Below are 24,194 nucleotides of genomic sequence, written 5' to 3' on the forward strand. Positions count from 1 at the left end.
CATCGATCTCCGTGCCAAACTCCATCTACCCACCAAACAGCATTCAAATCCGCATGATCTGTCTCAGAATGCAACAACCAATCTCCTTCTCTCCCTCCTTCCATGCCCCACAATATTACCCGCATTCCATCTTCCCTCAACTCCACTCGTGAATCAGACGATCCAATAACCACCAACTACCAACCAATCATCCAAACTCCCTTCCAAGTATTCCGTTCCCTTTCCCATCCAGGTTCTCAAAACGTTCGTCCAATAATTACCCCATCATTTCTGAAACACACTTGTTTCTATCGCGCCCCATACTCTTTACCCCGTGAAATACGTGGTGTTTCATCTTTCAAAACAAAAAGTAAAAATTCTTCGCTCCAAGGGTCGTGTTAGTTTGTGGAACTCCATTTCTGCATGTGTGAGCTCTCCCCACATCTTTCTGATGACTTACTTAGGTAGGTAGTGTCTTTCATGATTTCCACCAGTGACCCCACTACTCTGCTCCGGAGACTAGTGCCGTATGGTATGTAGATGTATGTATGTATGTATGTATGTATGCAAAGGTGTGTCGCCCAATTCGGATTCCGTCTCACATGTATATGGTATAGTATACATGTACATCATCGTCTCTAGACTATCACTTTCCAAAAGTTAACCCTAGCCGCATTACCCTCCGTTTAATGCCGAGTCAATGCTCCCATTCTCCCTCGTCAAGATTCAGGACTCAAGACTCGAGAGGATCGAGGACCCCACTATCGCGAATACATCTGCAGTAGATCACAGTAGAGTGCAGTAGATACTCTTCACCGCTTACAATGGGATCACATCTAACCTCTAAGATGGAGTGGCAAAGGGAATATGGAGTTGTAGGTTTATGCTACTGCAAAGTTTTGTTTCGCAGCTTCGTAACTTCGACCAAGATCCGCAGGTCTACACTAGTAGATAGAGATAAAGTGTTTAGCAGCGGTCGAATCCGGTATACATCGCATCGCATGGCATTACATTCGCATAGCATAGCATAGCATAGCATCGCATCGCATCGCATGACATAGCATATAGATTTCTTTTCCACATACTAACATGACATAACATTTGTATCTTCAATTATAACCTCTTTAGGTCTTACATTTACATAACATCACAATACATGGACTTTTGCCGTAAGTTTGACATGTACATGACAGTACATAGCATAGCAGTACATGACATATACATGACATAATATGCAAGACCCTTTTTTCTTCAACTTGACATAGAGTTCGCCACAAATGCATATCCAAACGCGAATACCATCATGTAAATGCACCATGCAAAATTTCACGAGTGCCTACACATGTCACAAATGACAAAAACCTGCAACAGCGAAAATTCTTCAACGACTCAATTTAAATCACGTGGAATTATACGTATTGTTGATGTAAAACATAACGGCTAGACCAGACGAAAGTAGACGGACATCCGTGCCGTATTCCAGCCACATACCGTTCATTCGTTCATAGTCGGGCCCCATCCATCCCAAGAAATAAACCGATCCGAGATTTAGATGGTTCTAGTACTCTCATAATTAGTGCTCCCAATATGATACAAGAGCCCAAAATGTAATCGAAACCCTTTGAAGAAAAATTGCTGCGGCTATTTTAAGCACTCAAGCTCGCTGCACCGCCTTGCCGTCATACTATATCATATTCCATCCTGGCATATCACATTTTCTCACACCCGGGCCACTTCCAAGCCTCCAACAACGCTATGAAAATCCTCCATCCTTCCCGCACTTAGCGTCCAGCCCACCTACGCAGCAACCCAACAATTTGCACTGCGGCGTTGAGTTGTCGTGCCACACATAAAATACATACGTATATGACGCCTTTCCCATCGCTCGCAGCCTCGCATACGTACGTAGATAGCCCAGTGAAAACTCTTCCGAATTGACTCTTCGGATTGGATCTCTACATCATACATGACAAGATGAAACGTCCTAACTTTGATCCTGGGGTACCATGTGCGAACGAACTAATACATCATACTTTGAATGTGTGAACGAATGAGAAAATTCAGAGAGAGAGAAAGGAGCCAAGACCCATTGTAGATCATGTAAATACATACAGTATGCAACCCACTTACAGCTACATACCAATAAATAAGGCATAAGATAAGGCAGCTCAACAGGATCTGAAACTGAAGCTCGAAAAATTCCCACTCCAATGCTTCGACGCCCCGCCATAATGGATTACACAAAGCCTTTTGCTGTGCTGTGCCACCTGTGGACATTTCAGCAGGACAGAGACTGCTAAGACAAAACCTCGTGAGCGTACGAGTCCAGTTCCTGTATGTCTCAGTCATGACTACACCTGACCTGCGTTGATTTGGGGTTGTCTGATGAATTTACTCGTACTCATGCTTAATTACTTAATTAGGTAAATGCTGACTGCAGCACAAGACTCAACTAAAGTAAACTAAAACCAAAGCCAAACCGAGCTAAGTCAAGACCCTGATAAATCAAGGCGTGAAAAAAGAGAACAGTTGAAATCAGGTTTAGTCGATGAATGTTGAAATTTTATTAAAAGAACTAGTATTAATAGAGGCATGAATAAGCCAGCCCACTTCAGACACCATGCGATACGTCAAGATCTCCGAGACACCAATCCAATGTGACCGTTAGCATTCTGATGGAAATAAAAGATCAACGAATAATATTAGCCAATGCCAGGCCCGTACACGATGAAAAGCCCCTAATCCAACTGGAGTAACTAAAGTAACTAAAAACCGTTCGTTTTCTCGATCCGACCCGAAGCTTAGCGAAGCAAAACAAGCAAGAACGCGTGAACCAAACTCATTAGTCGTTCGTCCAAAAAGGTATCTAGTATCTCCAAAGGGTTGCCCCACTCCCAGTTCTTATTATCTAGAACTTCCGTAACTGGATTTTTACTTCTTAGGATTGTATTTATCCTTCCAAATCCTACATTCATTATAACCAATAAAAATCAGCAAACATCTCTTTACAAGGGTACATTTATAACCGACATTGCCCAAGAGACAATGAGAACCAATTGATTTTCCGTACCAATGTACCTCTAAAATGCACGAAGGTGGTGGACGCATATCGTCGTACCCCACTTATTAAAACAATGAACGAACGAACCATCACTAAATGACGGGGAGCGGGACTGCCGCCGAAAAGAATATAGACCATAAGATAACCAGGCTGGGACAAGTCATTCACACAAAGCGGAGATTTTCCAGAAGGGGTTTCTGCAAATAATGGATTCAACAAGGGAAAGGGAAAGCTCACCAAGAATTACCCAGTGTTTTTACACCCGCATTTTCGGCCTTGCGAAGATAGTACGCTGCTCGGTACTGCAAGAAATTTGAGTTAGCATTGACAATAGTAACGCAAACCATACCCAGAAAGAACCATCAGCCTCATCTTATGACTGGCTAGGAATATCTCAAGAGTTTGCAAGGGGTTGAGCATTCGGTTGAAGTTGCATGAAAGGTTGCCCCATTGCTGCCCAAAATGCGACGTAAAGCAACCATGCGTACAGCGCAAGCCACAGTAGTTGTTTGTTGGATCCGAGACTGGTGTCTGAGTGGATGGATATGAAGTTTTGGCGAACCACGGGCGAACTTACTTTATCTTTTTTACAGCCTGGAGAGCGCAGTGGTCAGTATAATAGATCAGGCAAACGCGAAGATTACGAGCTCAAGGTCTTGGTTGTTGGGGAGACATAAAGACACTTACCAAATCCTTCTAAGTAACATCGTGCAACCTGTGATGAATAGTTAGTTTGCCTAGATCAAAATCTATGTACCACAACATTTTAGCCCGACATGGCTGTCGGCAGATTTTTGCATTCCAAGTTGGAAGGACAACTTGGTAGGCTCACCTCATTCATACTATCTATGGTAATGTCAGTGAATGGCCTGATAATTGAGTTTTCGCGAAAGATTTATGCATACCTGTATCTCCAAGTTCTGCAGCAGTTTGGTAGTACTACAGCGACGTTAGTAATGTACAAGCGGGCTTCTCCGCGACCCAATGATTCGAGTCCACTTACCTTCTGAGCTGCTGTTGGATCTTTTTTGACTCCCCAGCCTAGTAAAGACCAAAAATGTCAGTATTGCTTGATTAGGGAATTCATTTTTTGATGCTATCATTGACGATCAAAGGGCGTATAAAAATCATCAACAAATAGTTTGAATCGTGGCAGGAAGCTACCAGAAACAAAGCTGACAACTCAGTGGAATATCCTCACCATTTCTGAAGCAGTTTGCTAGCTCATAGATCGCAATGACAAGCTCCCCCTTGGCAGCTCCCCCTTTCATTTTCCCGGATTGTAGCGCAAGCTCCTCGACTTGTCCACGAAGTCAGCGCTATGCCAATATGAGAGATCATGACAGAAAAGAACCTATGTGAAACGTGACGGGATACTCAGGGTAGGTACATACTTGCTGCTGCATTTGATGCTGCTGCCGAAAGGTACGTGACGGCTTCGGCTGGACTGGCTTGACATCCCCAGCCATGTCTATACTGTTAGTTAAGCCCCGAAATGGTAGCAATAAAGATTCAGAAGAGACTGATTCTTTGATCAGGCGGCGTGATATAGGCCGCATGAAGGGTCGTCTTGACGTACCTGAGAGCAAGACCCTGTATTAAATATTAGCAATTGGACCGGAGTGTGCCCCTGATCGAAAATCTTTGTTGGGAATTCCGGCAAATTCCAAGAAAACAAAGTTGATCGAGTTGATGCGCTAGCTAAGCTTCACCAAGTCTATGTCAGGTGAAATTGGGATAGAAATGAACCAAATAGAGCTTACATATAAGACTTGAGAAAGAGCATTATTGGCACCATGAGGGTCTGCCAATCTTTCAAATAGCTTTGTGGCTTCTTCTAAGTGCCCTTCCTCATGAAGTCGAATAGCTTCCTGGAGATCATCATCCACATTTCTGCTGGCAACCACGCCCGAAGGGTTTCTTCCCGGAATTAATGCCCTCGGGATTTCGCCAGAACTCCTGTTCCTACGATCTGGTGGACTGCCACAAGATGAGCCTGGTCGGCTTATTGACCTCTCATTTTGCTGTGCCAATATTGTAGCTCTCTTCTCCCATTGTACCTCCGCATTTTTATCACCTATCGCAGCCTCTTCCACTGTAATCTCCGGTAAATCACTAGGAACATGCGACGATCCTACCTCATGCTTGCGCAAACCAAAACGTTCTGATATTCTTTTGCTATTGTGTGCTGGTCTCGACGTAGATCTATCACTAACATGTGAAGAAACCGATGCGCCAGATGTGCCGGAGTTTCCAGATTCGCGCGAGTTACTCCTGGGCCGACCTCCAAACAATCGACTACTTCGCAATTCATTATTCGGTTTGTTCACTGACACCGAGGGTTGCAGGGATGATTCCGAAGAAGAGAAAGTTGGTGGTGATATTACTTCTTGTGTATTTGTATCCTTGTGTCATGTTAGCCATGTTGTAGCAGTAAGGTATGAGTTGGTACGCTGTGTGTAGCAGCAGCCTTACACTTCTCATGAATGTGAAAACTGGACCAGCTTCTGGATCGGCGCGTGGAGAATGCGCATCATTTCCTGCGGTTCTATCTTTTTTCTTTAGTAAATCAAGAAGAGGCATTTTGTCATGTTAGTTCAAAGATCTGAGGTTGTGATTTGGAATAGAAACAGCGTTGTCTGCGTATATAGCCTTGTGATGACTGAATGAAATTACGACTGAATGAATATGCAGTGTGTGGCTTTCCAGCCGCAACGGTCGCCAAGGATCGCTGCCATTAAGTATTGCTCAATGTTCAATTACAAGGCATGCAAGGCCTATTCTGTCGCAGAATAGCAGATTGTCGCTGCCGTAGATCTTTTGAGTTCCTGGATGTCTATGCTTGAATTGTTTATGCCGTGGAAAGGGGCGCATTTGGACTAGTTTTCTATGCAAGGTTATCACGCAAGGACATGTTTATCTAGAGCTTTCTATACAAATGATCTAGTGAGGTCAAGTAATTGTTCGCGATACCTGAAATGTACACTTCGCTATTCATATAGTTTTCGGAAAACGTAGACATTTGAGGGGTAAAAGGAGCTTTTTCCCCATTATTATTGTTGAACGAGGAAGCCCAGCTTCGAAATTGTATGTGAGATTTATATGAACCCCTTCATTAGTTTTGCTCCACCTTCAATTTGTTCTCGGTGATTACACAGAGAAACGCCATTTCTCACGATAGCTTTGAGCAAAGATACTTCGATGTAGAATTAGGAACGCTGAAATTCGCAGGATCTAACTGAAGTTCCACAACTTCACAGGTAGGGAATCTTCCAAACCAGCATTTGCATCATGCTTCATAAATATTTTCTTGGGTATCTCATATTCAACAACAGGCACCTTCTTAACATCCTTCGCTAACTCGGATTCAAGCATCTATATCACATTGTTAGTAAATCTGCTGCACACTAGGCATATGTTGACTTACACTTCCGTAAGAGTGATCCAGGAAATCCTCCAAGTTGTATGAATGTTTGGTAAATTGTTCCGAAATGATTTTGGCAAGTGTTGCCACATTGGGATGATAATGTGATTGCAGCGTGACGATTTCCCACAAGCTACTGTCGATTGCATTGGTCAACATTGGATCTTCCTCGTCCATCAGGAATGGATCGGAAAGCCCCTCTTCCTCTAAAATCTTCTTCGCTTCAGCCCCTCTAGTCTCTCGGTGGATCATGAATAAACACGTTGGGTGCTTCTTCAATAAATTATAGATCCATGGCACAACCGCAACGACTCCCGATGGAGGGGAGTGCAACGTGAGTCTGGACAACCTCTTGATGAAACTTGCGACCAGTACTACTGGTAAATGTGTTGATGATAAAAAGGTATCCAAAAGTCGGAAAAATCTTGAGCGATGCTTCGAGTGCAAGATGCCCGTGTCTAGTAGCGAATAAAGCTTTCTGTAGAATGATGGGTAGTCTAGATTCTTCTCCTGGATGAGATAAAAGACGCCAGAGAGTGATAGCAACGAAGTTGATCCTCCAGAATTGTATGAGTCGGTCAGGAAGTCCATTAAAAGTTCGGGTTTAGTAAACCATGGCGCAATGAAATCGGTAATTTTCGAAAGGATCATTTTCCTTCTTTCTTTCACCATCTCCATATTCATCAAGGCTAACCATGCTCCTTGCGCTCGCTTCTTATGTTCCGTTAAGGAGTAGAGTGCGTGGGACTTTTTCTTCGGTGCGGGAATGTAAAAATCTTCGAGTTCGTCCTTGGATTCAGGAACTGATGATATCGATGTTAAAATCTCATAGACGGTATCAAATGAATCATTGCCTAAGGTTCTGTCTTCGAGGGAAGTAACCAGTTTCCTGAAAATGTCAGCAATTAGGAATACGTAAATAGGAGGCAGTCCTACTCTATAGCTTCAAGCGTGTAAAATCTAACATCATCGTACTCCTCAACAAACTTATCACTAAACTCTTTCCTAACAGTACTATCACTCCCAGGACGAATGAGAACCTGAACCATATCCGTAAGAAGGCCTGTAGGAAAGCAGTAATCCTGACCGTTTCGCAGGTGCTGCCCTTCAATCTTCAACATTCTCATACAAAGAGTTAATCCTGTAGATGCAGTATCTTCCTGGCTCAACATATCAAGGAGGATAATCTTGTATTCTGAATATCTTTCTTTGAGCCATTGGATCACAGTTGCGTCCTTCGCAGAACTCTCTTTGGTTTTCTGTAAACCCCCAACTACTATCAATTTCGTGAAAACCCGGCATAACGATACCGCGGACAGGATCGACGCATCGGCACCTTCAGAATCATCTCGCGCAATGCCAATCAGCCTTGCAATGTTGTTATAATGCTTCTTCGACTCGAAGATTTCGCTCTCTAGGAGGAGAATCTGTGCCTGTGGATCTTCTTCACTATCTTCAGATCGTGCGCGTTTCGAAGGCCCTTTGTCTGACACAGCTCTCTTCCTTTTTGAAGGGCGTTTCGACTCAAGAATTGCGCCAGGCATTGTTAAATATGTGACGAAATTTACTTTTACCAGTTCTCTAGAAATTTATTTCTCTTATCGAGATAAATCCGAACTATTTGTTGGGTCCTCAGGCACCCTTACATAAGAAACTTCAAAGTGAGGTGGGAAGCGAATTCCGAAAGAACCTCGTCTCAAGCCTTTCAAGTAATTTGAGCTGCTGTACAATATCTCCCCTCATATCAAAATGGCATCAAGACTATTGACAAGAAGCGCCTTAGGTATGTGGCACATATGGACATGAGAAATACGCCACAATTGCTGCTGGCCGCAATTGACTGACACAACGTAGGGGCCGCTCGTCTTCGACCAGCTCTTTCTTCCCGTACCCTCCCGGCCCTCACATCGATCTCGAGCTCGCGATCATCTTCCTCCAATGTACCAGCAGAGGACCCTAAGAAGAAGGCGCAATCGCTCCTTGACTCTCTCCCAGGCAACTCTCTCGTTTCCAAGACTGCCATTCTTTCTGCAGCTGGAGGAGTTTCCCTATACGCCCTCAGCAACGAGTACTATGTCGTCAACGAAGAAACTGTTGCTATGTTCTGTCTTTTGAGTATTTGGGGATCCGTCATTAAGTTTGGTGGACCGTTGTACTCTGAGTGGGCCACTGGCCAAGTCAATAAGATCAAGAACATCTTGAATGCTGCCCGTGCAGACCACACTGAGGCCGTCAAGACTAGAATTGAGAGCGTCCAGCAATTGGGCAGCGTTGTTGATATCACCAAGACTCTTTTCGAGGTTTCTAAGGTATGTAGGGCGGGGGAGAATGGGGTATTGCGGGGAAGTTTAACTAACGCAACTTACAGGAAACTGCCCAACTCGAGGCCAAGGCTTACGCACTCGAGCAACAAACCGCTCTCGCTGCTGAGGCCAAGTCTGTTCTCGACTCATGGGTCCGATACGAGGGACAAGTCAAGATCCGTCAACAAAAGGAACTCTCAGAAAGCATCATTTCCAAGATCCAGAAGGAACTCGAGAACCCCAAGGTCTTGCAACAAATCTTACAGCAAAGTGTTGCTGATGTTGAGAGTATGTAATTTTTCACCGTTGACATTTGACAAATACTAATCCTTCTACAGAGATTGTTGCATCCAAGGCTTAATAGATTAGAGAAAGGTCATAGCCCATTGAGCGTCTCTTTAACTCTATTATTTTTTCAATAGAATACACCTGTGCCATAGTCGACGAAAACATTTCCTCCCATGCGTTAATTTGTTTCAAAGTCTAATGATATGTGCATACGGATACACAAGATGCCTATAGCGCCCACACTCTATGACAATGCCAGGTGAGAGTGCCATTTGTCGTAGGGGCCAGTATCGGCCTTCAATCTAATGTTTGCCTCGCTGTTTTTGCAATCTCCCGTAGACTCCTGAGAGGGTCCAAGACACTGTCATGATCTGTACCCTTCAACTGTTCGCAGTCCACTGCGATTCCCGCAGTCCAATCCTCGCTAGTCCAACAATTCCGGAAGTATTTTTTTCCCTTCTCACCAATCATTATGTCCTCTTCGGCAAAGTAAATTTTGACATCCAGCCGAGCACTCTGGTTCCTTTCAACCCTTTGGGTCCACAATTCTACCAAGTTCTTGACCATTTCTTCGTAGTTCTCGCAAGCATTCCAGCTACAGTCATCTGTCTTCTTCAAACACAATCGAGCCTCATCATTTAGACCCGTCGTATCTTCCAAAAATGCCCATTTAAAAATCAGACTATCCATCTCTCTTTTTGTCTCTTTCGATACACCATACGCCTCTCGAACCTTCTGTTCGGCCGCCTCCTGAATTGCAACCCCAGTTGCCGCAGGAGAAAAAGAAGATTTCAAAGTAGAAAAAACCGACCCTGAACTTGCTATCATCGGCGTAGCACTGTTCAGAACAAAATTCATAACCGAACCCCAATGATTGATCATAGTATTGGGAAGCTTTGAAGCAATCTGAAGAAAGGTCGTCGATGATAAGTTTTGATGAACCCAAGGAGAAAGCAGGGTGATCCTGGGACGTTTCGGACAAATGATATGAGGGAGGGTGGCAATGATGTTGAGAGCGTATATAGTCCCAGCACTATGGCTTGCAAGAGAAACGTGCTCAATGTTCAGATGCTTAAGGAGAAGAGGAACAGTCTCCAGATAGATGGGCAACCGATCTTGGAGTGGAACGGAAGTAGAGCCCCCGAAACCAGGTCTAGGGAGGCATTAGTTTAGACAATTCTGTAGCTTCATAGGCATGCTGTTATTGAATTCTTCAATTGACTGATATTACGACTCATCACCTACACGCCACTAGGCTCACCGATACTAGGGGTATCAAATTGGGAACGAGGGTGTCTTCAATAGCCTGGCCACATATTCGCACAAATTTATATTTCCTTGAACTCTGGACAACGCAATGATGAGCGAAACCAATATCAGACGATACACAGATACCCTGCAACGTAAAGAGCGATGACACTCACCTGTCAATAAAAATCATTCTCACTCCTTCTTCCATGGCCACATGATCAAAGGAGAATGCCAGCCATCTGATTCCTAGCATTCCCACAACAAAGAGAATAGTCGGCGCATTCTCATCTGATGGTCCTGCGACGGCATAGGACACCTTGAGCTCTGCGTGCTTTTCTGTTGCCGGTAGTTTGAAAATTTGGTGGAACTTGATAGGTGCTAGAAGCTCCCTTGCCTCAATTTGTGCTGGCGTTAACGACATATTATTGTATGTTGGGATGAAGATTATATTCAAGATTGACAAAATGCCTTGCGAAAGTTATGTTTGGGATATAATAAAGGCCTTACGATAGTTGCCTAAAGGGGTTACGCGTTAAATCCTGATGTCAACAGTCACATAATCTATCACATAATTTATCGATAGACTGAGTGAGATTTGATGTTAAAATCATTTGAAAATAAATTCTTATTATAATGTTAACTTTACTTGGTTTTCGCTGACCAAACGGCGCACAGCCAGCCTCCTCCATCTAAATTTGAAAGCGAGCACACTAGCCTTTTTTCATTTCCGTTTTTACAACGCCTAAACACCATGCGTGAATGCAGATTTAATGACAGAAGGAAGTTTTAGACGAGAAGTACACTAGAAGAGTTAGTGTCTGTTAACTCTATTGGATAGATATAAACTTACGCGTTAACACATCCATCGTTTTCAGGATTGTTAGTAATCTGTGCCCATCTACCCCAAACGACTTTTCCTCCAGCTGTGACTAGACCCAAATCAGATACGTTAACCTCAACGATAGTACCCCGGGTGAGAACACCCAGTTGGGTGTACATTGGGTTCTGTGGGTTCTTCTTGACACTGATGATAGGTAGCTGCACAGTCACACCGAGCTCTGGGTGAGTGACGTTTGCCTAGGCATAATTAGTATCTCTGTCAGGTTGAGCGCATTAGAAAGTACATACCTTCTTGTAACGTAAACCCATAGGTCTAATGAATCGCTCATATTTGACAGGTCTTCTTGTGAAGTCTGGTCCAACAAAAGTTGGCTAAGAGGAATCAAAATCAGCACATCCTCACATATCAAATTGCTACACATCAATGGGTCAGAATAGCATACCTTGGTGATCATACGCTTCCAACTCTTCTTTGCGGTCTTCTTTCCAGTCTTCACCACCTTGAACATTTCCTCCTCTGCGATACCCCTGACTTTAGGTAAAGGCACACTAAATTTAGCGGCCTTCTCTGCTCTCTTGTTCTTGATTGCGCTCGACAAAGCCTTAGCATTGGTAGGATTCGATCGATCGAGCAAATATTGTGGCAAGGGTTTGGTCGAAGGTTCGTTTGGCGCAGAAGATTTCACATTTCGTTCTTCATGAGCCTTGATTTGCTTCTTCATTTGAATCTTCTCATGACGCCTCTTCTGTTGATACAATTTCGCACGTAGACCAGTCAATTTCTGGGCATCATCAGATGCTTTATGACCTTCTCTTGCTGCCTTCTTTCTCGATCTCTCTTCATGGTCGAGGCGGCGACCATGTAGCTTGCGCCATCTTTCCATATACTCATTTTGAGGCTATTAATGGTCAATTAGTATTTTCCAGTGTTGATACACAGTTACAGACATACCATGATGAATTATTATAGTGGGTGATCGTGGAATTTTACGGGTTCAAAAAAATTATTAAGTCGAGGCTCATGATTATCGATAACAAATTTCTTAGCGCAAAAATAAAAATCTCGCTTAGTCATCGAACTTCAAGCTTCAACAAGTTCAGCAATGTAGAATTCAGGTATCAAAAGACTTGATTGAATCTGCAACGTTCTCGACCTCAAGATGTTTAGCAGAACGATGAGAAAGTCCTTGTTGGACATACGGATACCAAGTGCAACACTTCCACCCACCTTCCTTTTACCAAGCCGAGCACGGTTCTTCAACTCTACAACACAACATGTCGAATCACCCATCGAGAGCAGCCATGCTAGCCCATTATCCGCGGCATCTTTAAAGCCAGAGAAATCCTCCATCGCATCTTCGGCACCGGCTGCGCCCTCCCCCAGCGTCACCCCGCTATCGCTTTCTCCCTCAGTCAAGGAGATGCTTCCTCTCCTCACTGCCCAACAATCACACTTCATAACCACACACATTTACAGTCGGCCCTACCTTGTGACTGTAGGAGATACAGTACGACTCCCATTCCGTATGCCCGGCGTGGTTCCTGGCGATGTTCTCCGACTCAACACCGCTTCAAGTATTGGATCAAGAGATTACACATTGAAAGGAACGCCTTATCTTGATGAGAGGATATTTGAATGCAGAGCGAGAGTTATGGGCACCGAAGCCGAACCAATGAGGATCAAAGAGAAGACAAAAAGGAGAAATAGAAAAACAAAGACCGTGAAGAGCAAGCACAAGTACACCATATTGAGAATTGCCGAGCTCAAAGTCAAGACGGTGGAGGAAATTGAGGGTTAGATTCAATCTCCTGGTATTAAGATCATGTACACTTTTCGGTTGTCTGGAATTGCGACTAAGGCTATAGTGTGAGTAGTCTTAGGATTGAGGGAAGGCCACTGTGGGATTATTTTGCAATTATATTGCAGATATATGTGGCAAGCTGTTGTCATTAGTAACACAGCCTGTTCTATATGTTGGGATGGGATCAATGTACTATATCAAAAAGACTCTGGATCAGCGGAAGCGAATCCCAAAAGGAAATATACACCAATATCTTCAACTACATGGCCTATGCACAAAACATGGCCTACATTGGGCAGAGCACATGTGAAGTCACCTGGGTGGGCCTTTCCATTCTCACACCCAAATAATCCTCTATAAAAGGCGAATCTATAATCATGCAGTATGCATCAATGCGTTTCTCACGTCCAGGACCGCATGCCATTCACTTTCATATCCATCTGCACTGTAACATTCTGCGTTCTCATTTTAGTTTTCAATGTAATTTTGTATTGCTCGGCAAGACATTGAACTTGCGGTGGGTACCGATCCTCCTCTTCTATCTTACAAGATCTGCCAGCGATCTGACTGAATCTTATGATTCTATGACCTGCCAGAGGCCTTTCAATCCCATGATTCCAAGGACGCCAAATCTTCATCAACATCAGTATCAACTTCTGCTTTCTTTGCGGTCGCAACCACTTTTTGCATCTTCTCCATTCTCTCGACACTTTCTCTGATGTCTTTCAACGCCTGCCTCAACTTTTCCGCGATTTTATCTGTATTACTTCTCTTGATCTGACATGACTTGCACACCTTGATAAGTTTGATAGTATGTAATGGGTGAGAATACATCGTGTCGCAGTCAATGGATGTGGTTGGCGATGTGTCAAAAGCGAGTTTTTGATTACAGACTTTTACTTCACTGCCCCAGCGGGTGTGCCCGCATTGAGTGAAGATCATACGTCTGTGAATACACATCTTGCTGGTTGATTAGATCTTTCCTGTCAGAAATAATGATACTAAAGATGATGTTGAAGCTTTGGTTGGCGTTGTTGGGAGATTTGATGTTGTAGTGTCGATGAGTTTGAACTGGAGTGGATGGAGAGACATATGATAGATATATAATAAGACTACATTTATAGGCATCCTCGTTGAGTTGTTCTCGCAATGTTCCTACACTTGACGAAAATTTGGGGCTGTTCTGTATATTCCTTTGTATTCTTTATCCTCTTTGTTGTCCCGCAAGAGACAATGCATTGCTCAGTACTTTTCCTCGCTCCCTTTGTCGTGAGAACAAGGTTCACTCACTCACGGACAAAGAAATGGGCCGTGACTCTACAGTGGAAAGTATGGTCTACCAAGCTAGTCTGAATGCTCTGGAGCTTGTGCACTCATAGCACTATCTAGGGATATTTGAGAAATATGTCAGAGGCATCCGCTTGTAACGCAAATACAAAAGACATGCTTCCAGGCAAAATATCACACAAGAGTCTGGGTTTCAAATGAAAGGTCCTGATAGTTGTGCTACCAAGCTGGCGAGAATGGCATCAAACACTTTTGTGCTTTTATGCAAGCTATTCGAAACAGTAATTCAAGGAGTTTCAAAGGTCTTTTAAAGACGCCATTCATATCATGCTTAATAATGTGTACTGACAAGTTGAAACTGTCATAGTTCTTAAAGTAATCTATTAGACTTTAGGATATAGAATGCTGAGACACGAAGTTGAATTTGGGTATTGATACTTCCATGAACAGGGTGCACAATAGGCATCTGCAAAGCAGGCATGGGTCTTTCAGATACCAGTAGAGCAATATTTTTGCTAGGTTATTTGTAGATTGCCTGTGTGTATAGACAATCTTTGTGTAATCTATTCATTATATGCTAGCCGCTCTCTCTGTCACAAGTACTTAGGTATATCACATCACTATGGACCTTGAATTCAACAATTACTTTCGTCATAATGATTTATCTGGATATTTGAGATTGTGTGTATGAAAGCCCTTTGGCAGGCAAGTATTGCATCTCCCCATGGTCCATGGAATTGCTCTCTAGATCTGTCAAATCGCACTACTCAAAGTACCCTAAGCTAAAATGCCACCAGATGCTTTAACCTCACCCTTCTCGCCCCTTTCTTATTCTCTACGCCATCAGCTAGACTCATTGGAACTACTTTCTCCTACTTCAAATATGTTTCCACATCCACACTCACACTGTCCTGTTTCCCCCTGGCCTAGATCGCCCTAAACTTTGACAAAAGCCCTCTTTCTTTCAAGTCCTCCATGATTGATTCGTCGTGGCCATGGGTTCTAATTCCTGATTGATTGTTGTCGCCCTCATATCTTTCTTTGCAAATCTGACCCAGTCTTCCGACTTCCTGGAGAAGTGTATCATCAACTCTAGAAATCAATGCCGAGCATGCTGTTACAGTGTCTTCTTGACAGGCGTCTAGTCCTATTGTATCATCGATTTGGGATTTCACCTTTCGAACTGCTTCCAGCCATTTTTTGAATGGTTGGAGAAATCCGCTGGGTATTTTTCGAGCATAGAGCGTTCCATGATATCCCACAATACTCTCCACTTGAAACATTCCACCACATTGTTTGTCCATTTCCAAGAGGCTCTTGACTTCCTCCTGAGAAATTCCATAGAGAGCTTGGAAAATCAAACCCAAATTCAAGCACTTGTGCTGGGTGACTTGCTTGATTGATATTGACAAATCAAGTCTGTGAGCATTTCTGTTTCGTTCCTCTGCTAGTCTCTTTTCTAGTGGTGATAGATCTATCCGAACCTTCGTATTGTTTTCATGCGATAGTCTGACAAGATATATTTTGGCCCTGATAAACTCTCCCATATTGATTTCCTGCCTTTCCTTATCCCATGCTCTTTTCATTTCCGCGGATTTCTGTTGTTCTCTTTTAAACTCTGCTTGTGCTTCTGTGGATTTCTGTTGTTCTCTTTTAAACTCTGCTTGTGCTTCTGTGGATTTCTGTTGTTCTCTTTTAAACTCTGCTTGTGCTTCTGTGGATTTCTGTTGTTCTCTTCTAAACTCCTCTTCCAGTTTGAACAATCTTTCGCTTTGACCATCAAATGGCTCCGAATTGTTTGTAATATATGATTCACCTGAATGTTTATCAACGTGTTTATCCCATTTTTCCAACAATAGTTTCTTGGAAATCATTTTGGAAGTATCCGGCAACATCTCAAAGAGCAGGCCTTGCCCTGCTGGGACTCTCTCGAACTTTTTGCGTGGAAGAGGGATCCGACCTTGATATTTAAGGAGGTAATCTTGTTCGAAGTTGTTCTAAAATGATTATTAGTATAATATAAACTCATGATCGTGTTTGAATGGTATAAAATAGTATTACATGGGAAACAATGAACAATGATGTGCAAGTAGTGATGGATGATTGAAAAGTGTGGTGATGTGGTGATGTGGAAAGAGTGTAATGTAGAGTAATGACATGTGGGGATGGAACAGGGACAGACTAAGGACAGGGTGGGATGTACCTTGGTTGGTGATTTACTATCAGCATCAACCGTAAATGATCTCAGAGTCAAAATAGATGCCCTTAGGTGGGAACCTTGGTGAGGTTGTTGACTACTCCGACTCCACTTCACTGGAGAGGTATAGTTGTAGAAACGACGCATTTTCGATCAGGCCGGGTTGGTGATTGGCGAATGATTTTGGCTGCAATGAACTATGAAGTTCTTGAATGAATTGTGAGAAATCTGATGACTATCTGTAACGGAGACGAGGATGGCAAGGTTGTCAAAATATTGGATGGATAGGTTTGGTGGTGTATGTATATGTGTATATGTGTGTGTGATATTGGAGTTTGTGACTGTGTTTGTGTTTGTGTTTCGAACAAACCCCCAGCTTTAAGAATAGTATTCGGGGTCGCTTCCTCAGACTAGTGTAGTGTACCATCTTTCCGGCCTTTCCTCAAGGGGAAACACGGGCAGATTCTAGCCATATGCATCTACCCGTATGGATCTATGAAACTCTTTGAAGGTGTGTTGATGGTTCATTCACTACCAGTCCATTAACCTATCCAATACCTGACAATAAGAACCAAATGGCGGGAGGGGTGCATGCATATGATGTGCAGTACAATGCGGGGTGCAGGACGTCTAAGGAACCCTTGTCTGTGTACTAGGCATCCACGTGATAGTTCACGAAAAGCATCTATTGAATGAACATCTTCATAAGAAAAAGACATTGTGATGCTTGGCAAAATGAAAGGATGAAAGGGGCTGATAGCGCAGAATTTGAGATGGCATGGGATTCTCGGGTGGCTTGACTCCCCGGGATGCAATGTAAAGTTTAGAATTAAGTACATGTGAGTGAATGACTCTTTCATTTTCGTCAAAATTGATGTGTGTCTTCTTCCAGTTCTCACATTTCTCTTTCCATCCATTTTTTTGTTTCGCTGTGGGCTTCCTGTCTCTTCCCGCTTTACTGGATTTGCCATCACTGGATTTGCCGACCCATTTGTTGGCCCTTCTTTTCAGTTTGCTCAAGGCTGGAACAATTTCTTCAAGCTTAGTAAATCCAGTTGTTTTGTTATTAGATGACAACTAACTTACGCCATTTTAGTACATCATCACAACTTCAAACAGTCCAATCTCATCGGCCGTAGGAAGACTGAAATCCTCATGCAACTTCGCAATCTACGCTCAATATATACTGATTCTAACACAAAACCATGTTGGTGATAACCTCACTTGGCATCTTAACCTGGATAAGTATAGGAGTAAGGCACATCTGCTTCATTCGCGGCCGCTGAGCTCAAAACACCTCCAACATCCAACTCGTTCAGACCGCTCCCTTTGATCCCAAAGGTTCTTTCTGCGCTGTAGTATTTGCTATCTAATAACATTCTTCAATGGATTTCTCGCATCCTACCCAGAAAGTGTAGCGGACTCAGTAGGTACGACGAGCTCAGTGAATAGAAGGGGGGCAATAGATTGGCCCAATTTGATAGTAGATTACAACCAGTTCCTATCTATCTAGCTATGATGTTTGGCTGTAAATATCAAACGGGCATGGGAAAGTGATACCGAGATATGAGAGTTTACTTGGGGGGGGGGGAAGAGGACATTGATAAGAAAACTTTTTGAAGAAATAGAGGGCGAAGATGGGTGAAAGGGGAGAGGCTGTCGAGAGGTGGGAGGGATTGTGTGAGAGGGCACTTGAGATTTTGTTTTAAGTGGAGCGCAGGCGGCTGCCAAGAGGCGAAAGCATGTGGCTCTCACGGCTCTCAATGTTAATTGAAACATGAGTCCCGTCTGCATGGAAATTTTGGGAAGCCAAAGAAGAAGGATTTCTTGAGCATTTATTCCTTTCGCTTGCTCACAATAAATTACTTTACAGAAGCCATTACAGAAATCACAGTAGAAGTCAACCCAAGAGGAATAAAGGTGTCATTATTTTAATTTAGGCATTCGTAATATTTTTTATTACTTATGAAGACCCCGCTTGAAGCCATCAAGCTATCATAAGCGCCTACAATGTCCCATCCCTCGTTGAAAATTTGAAAACAGAAATACAAACGCTTAATCCTCCTTCAAGACCTGGGCGTATTGAGTCTTGTTAATACGTTCAGGCTTACCGGCATCCAATCCCTTGGTACCGATCTTCTCCTTGGAGTATCCGGCAGCGTATGGGTTCAATCTCAAGAGAACTTGCTTGTTGAGCAATGGGTTCTTCTTTTGAACACCAGCACGCTTGGTGAGTGCGGATCCTCTAGCAGCACGGATAACGGATTGCAATTCGGAGGAGTTGATGAGACGTCCAATATCGGCTTGGGAGACAACGTTGGATGGGAGGAGGAAGTCCTTCTTGAGGGCAGATGGGGCGGTGGTGGTACCATAGATGTTGTCAAGAGCCTTGAAAGCAGATGAAGACCAGATGATGAAACGTCCGAGATGTCCACCTGGTGCCAATTGCAACAAGTTCAAGGAGAAAACGTCACAGGTCTCAACACCTGGAAGGTTACGGAAAGCACGGACAAGTTCCTTTCCATCAGCGTTTCCGTCATAGACAACGAGAGGTCCACGTCTTTGTCTGTGACGACGGCCTCTGAGTTTACCCTTACCGGCACGGAGCTTTCGGGATCCCTTGACCTTCTCAACATCGGCCAAAGCACCGACAGTCTTGAGGAGACCAGCAGCGGCGGAAGTGCGTGCGATCTTAGCACCCTCGAAGACCTCGGAGTTGATAACGAGAGGAACTTCAGCGACTTCGGAGATTTGGTGACCACGGGCGAAGAGGAGAGCTGGGACACCGGAGGCAGCGAGGGCAGAAACGGTTGCGAATCGCCTGTATAAAATTAGCTAAAGCCGGGAAATTTTTTGAAGAGCAAATTCTCACTTTTGTCCAAGGTTGATCTTTTGGTGCCACTTTCTCCAGACCTTTGTAGGAGCGAACATACGTCCAGATCTGCACATGTTACCGAAAGCAGCTTGACCAGCACGGTGAGTTCCGCCACCAGAGACACGAGGAATACGGGCAACAGCACGACCTGAGTAGAGACCACAATTAGCTTGAGCGATTCTTCCCAATATGAAAAACTCTGTCCTTCAAATTTTCGCGCGCATTTCTCCCAATTATATCCATTGCCAAAATCATCCATAATTATCAAATTTTTGTACTAACCGGTACCCCAGGACTCAGCAGAGGTTTGGTGACCAGCCTTCTCGCTCACAGCGTATGGTTGACGCTTGTTCTTGGCCATTCCAGTGTGGACGGTCTGAACGATATCAGGTCTGATTGGGGAGGTGAAGACCTAATTTTCAATTGCCGTCAGTTTCAATCCTCCAAATGTTCCATATTTTATTGCCAAATTCCATAAAATTGATATTGATTCTTTCGCATCGAGGTATTCGTACCTTTGGGAGAGGGATAGTGGTGCCGGTGGCCTTGCCATCGGCAGACAAAACGGAAACGGTAGGTCTGGAAGCCATCTCGACGAATTGATGACCTGTGTCGTGGTTGTCGTTGGTTGTCGGAAAGGTGTTGATGTTCTTCGAACTTAATTTTCTTCGAAAAAAACTTGTGGGAGAAATTCGTTTAGCGAATTCCGTTGATAAGGCCTGAGGCCACGATAAGCTACCCAGTGTACGAGCCAGTCCGAATATGCGCTAGCGTATATTGTCCTTTCTCAAATGTAATTGCGGGGACCTCATTGATCACTATTGTCTTTCACCACCCAAGAATCACTCTGTACCAAATTATTCATTTCGAGGTATTACATCTGAGTGCTAAAGCACGACGATCAGGACTGTCATTGTCATGATAAGCTTTTCCATCTATCCCCCTACTTTGACTATAAATTCCAAAATTACGATTTCACACATTCAATCCTATTACCGTCGACATATATTGAAGACTGCATGTTCTGAGCATGATGATAGCACCAAGTGACTAGATTCTGGATATGAATGGGACTATAATCGAGTCTTATGCGACTTCCTCTTGTTAACCCCCTCGCAATACAGCCTCGAGTTCAAAGACATGATGATGTCTGGCCAACAGTGTATATACCTACGCTTAGAGGATCTGACCACTGTCTGGAACCCATCATCATTTGAACCCTAGAGTCACTGCAGCACATTCGTTTTTCGGTTCTTGTTGTTTGTGGCCATGTCAGTGTTTCTTGAGCACGTCATATCGAATACTATCTTTAATATCTTGGAACTTTCACTGTCAATGACAAACATCTATGTTTGAGTTCCGCTCAATGATCCAGCGTCTGTTACATATTGTCACGACTTGGAACAAGTTGTCGTCAACCAGACTGTTAATAGCTATTACCACCAGTACTGCAGTTCCAGTTTAGCGGCGATTGAACTACCTGTGGGTCTATTCTAGTTTACATCCCATCCAATCCCTTCGGTGATAACAACCAACATCTCTCTGGGTCTTGGCGCATTATCACCGTGGGGTTTAAACGCACTAGTCATCATGTCTTTTTACATCTGCCCCACACGCAGTGGAACATATTTCTAAAAACCTTTCCCATCTTCAACAATTACAACATCTTTGATGGTCTAACGGTCATGATTTCCGCTTGTCATCATCTGACAAAGCGCGGGAGACCGGGGTTCGACTCCCCGTCAGAGAGTTCTGATCTCATGCGATTATTTTTGCGTTTTTAAACATTTTTGAGGTTTCTTTTTCTCGAAGTCGTGAGGCGAATCACGTGAGAAGAAGAGGGGAAGCGAGTTGTGTATCACGTGGTGGATATCCTATCCGTCCCACGCCTTCGAAAGACCTCTCGGTGAAGGTTACTCTTAAAGCTATCTGCGGGAACAAGAGCTATCGAATGAATATACTAGTAAAATTCTCTGCGCAGGAGGGAAATTCAAGGTCTATTCGGATGATCAAACCGGACCTGCCTTTGTTATCTCTTTTCACATGCATTGAGCAGGCAATACAATGGCATGAGCTGGGAAAAACAAATGGAGGCTATCTGTTATTTTTTTTTTCTTTCGCAAACATGACTTAAGAAATTAAGAGACCCTATTGTGCCACATCGCTTTAGGAACAAAGTGTCCATGCAGATTGGATAGTTGGTATGAAAAGAATCGACATCAATTTAGTCCCCAATAGAGTCAAACTTTCGCTTATGTGGAATTTCTTTGCAAAACTGCCGAAGAGACTGTGTCTTACTCAGTTTATGGTATATTGTATGGTTTTCTAGCGCCTTTTCGATATTGTGCAATACAACGTGCATGTACTAGTGGACGTGCAGAATTGCAGGATGGGAATGTTCTTCAAAGCTTCAGCACCAACCTCGAAGGAGAACAATAATGCCCCATTACTGAAGATGGCCACATGCGTCAAATCTTAAGCTTCTAGCTGAGATGTACTATACATCTCCTCCACATGTCCTCTCTTTATTCTAGCTAGTAGTTCTTTGTGTCTTGTCATAAGTTTTGAATTATGGGGGTCTCCACAGAATCAGTTTACATTATTATCGGTGGCGGTCTTCCAGGCTGTGCGCTTGCGAGTCGCCTTGCAGAGCTTCAAGACCCGTCTTCCTCCATCCTTGTTTTCGAAGCTGGTGTAGAGCCTACATCGAATTCAAACTCGACGAGTCTGGGAGTTTGCCCTTCCTGGATCTGAACTTGATGGGGCTTATCAGACAGCACCAAATTCTGCACTTGGTAACCGCGTTATTACGCTTGCTTCAGGAAAAACACTATGCGGTGAAAGCGTGCTCAATTCTGGTGTGGGCTCGCGGTGACAGAAGGGCCTACAATAACTTGACCCGTATTGTAAGGTGTGACTGTTGGGGCTGCACAGGTCTTCTGCCATATTTTCGGGGGGTGGGGGGCGAATGAGTCCATGATGCAGCAGCAAGTCCGAATTAATATGGTTCAGATGATCCCCACGAAGATGACTATAATTAGTGCAAGTGATCCAAAAATAAACTATCTGCTACGTGAGCCTATTCTGAAAGCCGTGAGTACCATTCAATCATCAATTACACACCCCGATATGTGCATCAGCCCTGTCGAATTTCGTTGCGTATACGAGCTGTTGGCCAAAACCTCTTTGGGCACTTTGCATTTTTTCCATATGTCTAGGCTGTGCAACCCAGAGTGTGGACTTTCTCTTGAGCGTCCCGGTCTTTCGGATCTAGCGTTTCTCAAGGGGATGCCTATCGATTGGGTCGTCAATGTCATTGATACTCGAGAAGGCTCTTGCTAAAAATGAAGACCTGTCGAATGTGGGGTGAATGAGCGAAGCAAGAAGGACACATGTGAAAACCATGATATTATACATCCCGCTTGCCTCTGGCGTACCCGTTGATGGTAGCTTCGTTAGCGCCTCGGTCATGCTTACACTTCCGGCATATTGGGTTTTTTCTCTTGAGCTGTCGTCTGCATTACCCAATACTCCCCCTACAATAACCGGGTACGACTCTTCCACAGTAACAGGCCGAGCGATGTTAGTTCATGGAGCTCATCGATTACTGTAATGTCTTACTGGAACTGAAATTGATAAAGACTGTCGAAATCGAGATTGGTTCTAGGGTATCCAATATTCCGGACTGCAGTCCAACAATATAAGGTTTTTGTTGGTACGAGAAGGATACGGAAGACGTAGCACCCACGAATATCGTAGGTCCTGTATGTCTAATTGTATTCTGTCTAAAGAGCTAGCTACGTATTGAAAGTAGTAAGCCTTATAAAGGCTCACAGAAAGAGCTAGTCTCTTTCGCATTCGCTTAGGGCTTTATTACAGTTGCTATATTACAGTGGTAATTGAATTGAAGTTATTCACTTCGTTCACACAGTTTTGAATATCCAAAAGCAATTAGAAATCTGAAAATGGTTCAATATCTCAAATGATTAGAATATTTTAATTTGTTTGGAGATTTAATAATTTTTATTATTGGACTGCAGTCCGGACTATTGAACACGTTGGTCGGTCCTGCTTCAGAACTAGAACCCTTAACTGTCGAAAGTAGCGATAGGTAGCTCGAAGATCGGATTCGTGTTGTTGGAGATCCGCAATTCCACACGGCTCAAACTTGTGCAGTGGAAACGGTGCTCGATACCATTTTACGTGGGACGGGCTTCCAAATAATAAGAGTCGTGGATTCGAGCATGTTTCCAGCACCGCTGGGAGGACAGCCTCGAGCTTCACTATATACAATTGCGAATTTTCTAGCAGAGTTCGTCGCCGAATGGAATTGGTCTAGAGCGCAAGTTAGCATTTCAATCAGCTTCTGTAATCTGGAATCATAAACGGATAGAGGGATCTGTCCATGTAAAGTTCCGGGTTCTCTTCTCAAGAGTGAGCAAAGAAGATACATCCTATCGATAGAACAGTGTGAATAGACGCAAATGGATCTCTGTATTGTACGGTTTGTGATATTGGCTACTGATCAGTGAATAACATTATTATGGAATCTGAAACTTTTGGTAGAACTATCTTGAACATGTATTCTCTCATTGCTAAACTACCAGAGTCACCTTGATCGTCTTCGTGGAATTCAATGAATCCGACTCAATTTTGATGTTGGACACATTGATTGATAACTTCTTCCCAAGCAAAAAATGCGGCTCAGAAATATATCAGCGCGCCATGAGAACGAACGACTATTCGATCAGGTTGTTGAGCAAGCACGAGCTTTTCTTTATACTGTGTGCGGTACTTGAGTCTAGAGCATGTCGCTTAACTTCTCCAGCACTACAGCGGACGCCAAATAGAGGGAAAATCACTATCGATAGCATATGTACCATGCCA

At 43.6% G+C, this 24,194-nt stretch overlaps 8 protein-coding genes across 9 annotated transcripts; 2 read left to right on the plus strand and 6 right to left on the minus strand.

Annotated features, from left to right (window-relative positions):
• Window positions 1–2,521: 2,521 nt before the first annotated feature.
• BCIN_02g04150 (hypothetical protein) lies at window positions 2,522–5,845 on the minus strand. The gene is made up of 12 exons (XM_001553690.2): window positions 5,516–5,845; window positions 4,804–5,445; window positions 4,620–4,633; window positions 4,435–4,511; window positions 4,242–4,340; window positions 4,044–4,081; window positions 3,946–3,979; window positions 3,873–3,886; window positions 3,728–3,755; window positions 3,618–3,634; window positions 3,278–3,342; window positions 2,522–2,944 (listed from the first exon to the last, which is right to left on the minus strand). The coding sequence occupies exons 1-12, from the start codon at window positions 5,621–5,623 to the stop codon at window positions 2,911–2,913; spliced, it is 1,170 nt and encodes a 389-aa protein (XP_001553740.1). The 5' UTR covers window positions 5,624–5,845; the 3' UTR covers window positions 2,522–2,910.
• A 134-nt stretch (window positions 5,846–5,979) lies between these two features.
• Window positions 5,980–8,039, minus strand: Bcnoc4. The gene is made up of 3 exons (XM_001553689.2): window positions 7,401–8,039; window positions 6,468–7,353; window positions 5,980–6,415 (listed from the first exon to the last, which is right to left on the minus strand). Exons 1-3 carry the CDS (start codon window positions 8,006–8,008, stop codon window positions 6,275–6,277), a joined length of 1,635 nt encoding a protein of 544 aa, XP_001553739.2. The 5' UTR covers window positions 8,009–8,039; the 3' UTR covers window positions 5,980–6,274.
• An 86-nt stretch (window positions 8,040–8,125) lies between these two features.
• Window positions 8,126–9,219, plus strand: Bcatp4. Its single transcript, XM_001553688.2, has 4 exons — window positions 8,126–8,247; window positions 8,319–8,773; window positions 8,833–9,055; window positions 9,106–9,219. Exons 1-4 carry the CDS (start codon window positions 8,214–8,216, stop codon window positions 9,126–9,128), a joined length of 735 nt encoding a protein of 244 aa, XP_001553738.1. The 5' UTR covers window positions 8,126–8,213; the 3' UTR covers window positions 9,129–9,219.
• A 2-nt stretch (window positions 9,220–9,221) lies between these two features.
• BCIN_02g04180 (hypothetical protein) lies at window positions 9,222–10,891 on the minus strand. 2 transcript variants are annotated; one of them, XM_001553687.2, is made up of 2 exons: window positions 10,480–10,891; window positions 9,222–10,208 (listed from the first exon to the last, which is right to left on the minus strand). In XM_001553687.2, the coding sequence occupies exons 1-2, from the start codon at window positions 10,725–10,727 to the stop codon at window positions 9,353–9,355; spliced, it is 1,104 nt and encodes a 367-aa protein (XP_001553737.1). In that variant the 5' UTR covers window positions 10,728–10,891; the 3' UTR covers window positions 9,222–9,352. The 2 variants fall into 2 exon arrangements, with proteins under 2 accessions (XP_001553737.1, XP_024547063.1); XM_024691293.1 differs by having other exon boundaries at window positions 9,222–10,400.
• A 14-nt stretch (window positions 10,892–10,905) lies between these two features.
• Bcnsa2 lies at window positions 10,906–12,167 on the minus strand. The gene is made up of 5 exons (XM_024691294.1): window positions 12,099–12,167; window positions 11,590–12,045; window positions 11,435–11,518; window positions 11,157–11,383; window positions 10,906–11,108 (listed from the first exon to the last, which is right to left on the minus strand). Exons 1-5 carry the CDS (start codon window positions 12,099–12,101, stop codon window positions 11,093–11,095), a joined length of 786 nt encoding a protein of 261 aa, XP_024547064.1. The 5' UTR covers window positions 12,102–12,167; the 3' UTR covers window positions 10,906–11,092.
• A 64-nt stretch (window positions 12,168–12,231) lies between these two features.
• Window positions 12,232–13,206, plus strand: Bcmrpl49. Its single transcript, XM_001553685.2, has one exon. It carries the CDS (start codon window positions 12,307–12,309, stop codon window positions 12,943–12,945), a length of 639 nt encoding a protein of 212 aa, XP_001553735.1. The 5' UTR covers window positions 12,232–12,306; the 3' UTR covers window positions 12,946–13,206.
• A 1,672-nt stretch (window positions 13,207–14,878) lies between these two features.
• On the minus strand, window positions 14,879–16,985 carry BCIN_02g04210 (hypothetical protein). The gene is made up of 2 exons (XM_001553683.2): window positions 16,439–16,985; window positions 14,879–16,232 (listed from the first exon to the last, which is right to left on the minus strand). Exons 1-2 carry the CDS (start codon window positions 16,577–16,579, stop codon window positions 15,162–15,164), a joined length of 1,212 nt encoding a protein of 403 aa, XP_001553733.1. The 5' UTR covers window positions 16,580–16,985; the 3' UTR covers window positions 14,879–15,161.
• Window positions 16,986–18,210: 1,225 nt separating this feature from the next.
• Window positions 18,211–20,001, minus strand: BCIN_02g04220 (hypothetical protein). The gene is made up of 4 exons (XM_024691295.1): window positions 19,823–20,001; window positions 19,590–19,719; window positions 19,305–19,455; window positions 18,211–19,253 (listed from the first exon to the last, which is right to left on the minus strand). The coding sequence occupies exons 1-4, from the start codon at window positions 19,895–19,897 to the stop codon at window positions 18,488–18,490; spliced, it is 1,122 nt and encodes a 373-aa protein (XP_024547065.1). The 5' UTR covers window positions 19,898–20,001; the 3' UTR covers window positions 18,211–18,487.
• Between the last annotated feature and the right edge of the window lie 4,193 nt (window positions 20,002–24,194).

Source organism: Botrytis cinerea, chromosome 2 (assembly GCF_000143535.2).
Source record: "Botrytis cinerea B05.10 chromosome 2, complete sequence".
Taxonomy (NCBI): Eukaryota; Fungi; Ascomycota; class Leotiomycetes; order Helotiales; family Sclerotiniaceae; genus Botrytis; species Botrytis cinerea.

Excerpts from the sequence above, each read along its gene's own strand:
- BCIN_02g04150 (XM_001553690.2), bottom strand. The coding sequence starts at position 5,623 with ATGCCTCTTCTTGATTTACTAAAGAAAAAAGATAGAACCGCAGGAAAT. Across the intron at positions 5,446-5,515 it reads TTTTCACATTCATGAGAAGT|GATACAAATACACAAGAAGT; the intron begins GTAAGGCTGCTG and ends ACATGACACAAG. Across the intron at positions 4,082-4,241 it reads AGCAAACTGCTTCAGAAATG|GCTGGGGAGTCAAAAAAGAT; the intron begins GTGAGGATATTC and ends GGTCTTTACTAG.
- Bcnoc4 (XM_001553689.2), bottom strand. The coding sequence starts at position 8,008 with ATGCCTGGCGCAATTCTTGAGTCGAAACGCCCTTCAAAAAGGAAGAGA. Across the intron at positions 7,354-7,400 it reads TACACGCTTGAAGCTATAGA|GAAACTGGTTACTTCCCTCG; the intron begins GTAGGACTGCCT and ends TGACATTTTCAG. Across the intron at positions 6,416-6,467 it reads TGGATCACTCTTACGGAAGT|ATGCTTGAATCCGAGTTAGC; the intron begins GTAAGTCAACAT and ends AATGTGATATAG.
- Bcatp4 (XM_001553688.2), top strand. The coding sequence starts at position 8,214 with ATGGCATCAAGACTATTGACAAGAAGCGCCTTAG. Across the intron at positions 8,774-8,832 it reads CTCTTTTCGAGGTTTCTAAG|GAAACTGCCCAACTCGAGGC; the intron begins GTATGTAGGGCG and ends CGCAACTTACAG. Across the intron at positions 9,056-9,105 it reads AAGTGTTGCTGATGTTGAGA|AGATTGTTGCATCCAAGGCT; the intron begins GTATGTAATTTT and ends ATCCTTCTACAG.
- BCIN_02g04180 (XM_001553687.2), bottom strand. The coding sequence starts at position 10,727 with ATGTCGTTAACGCCAGCACAAATTGAGGCAAGGGAGCTTCTAGCACCT. Across the intron at positions 10,209-10,479 it reads AGAATGATTTTTATTGACAG|ACCTGGTTTCGGGGGCTCTA; the intron begins GTGAGTGTCATC and ends ATGCCTCCCTAG.
- Bcnsa2 (XM_024691294.1), bottom strand. Across the intron at positions 11,519-11,589 it reads GGAAGCGTATGATCACCAAG|CCAACTTTTGTTGGACCAGA; the intron begins GTATGCTATTCT and ends GATTCCTCTTAG. Across the intron at positions 11,384-11,434 it reads TGGGTTTACGTTACAAGAAG|GCAAACGTCACTCACCCAGA; the intron begins GTATGTACTTTC and ends AATTATGCCTAG.
- Bcmrpl49 (XM_001553685.2), top strand. The coding sequence starts at position 12,307 with ATGTTTAGCAGAACGATGAGAAAGTCCTTGTTGGACATACGGATACCA.
- BCIN_02g04210 (XM_001553683.2), bottom strand. The coding sequence starts at position 16,579 with ATGCGTCGTTTCTACAACTATACCTCTCCAGTGAAGTGGAGTCGGAGT. Across the intron at positions 16,233-16,438 it reads ATAGTAAATCACCAACCAAG|AACAACTTCGAACAAGATTA; the intron begins GTACATCCCACC and ends TAATCATTTTAG.
- BCIN_02g04220 (XM_024691295.1), bottom strand. The coding sequence starts at position 19,897 with ATGGCTTCCAGACCTACCGTTTCCGTTTTGTCTGCCGATGGCAAGGCC. Across the intron at positions 19,456-19,589 it reads TGCTGAGTCCTGGGGTACCG|GTCGTGCTGTTGCCCGTATT; the intron begins GTTAGTACAAAA and ends GTCTCTACTCAG. Across the intron at positions 19,254-19,304 it reads AAGATCAACCTTGGACAAAA|GCGATTCGCAACCGTTTCTG; the intron begins GTGAGAATTTGC and ends AATTTTATACAG.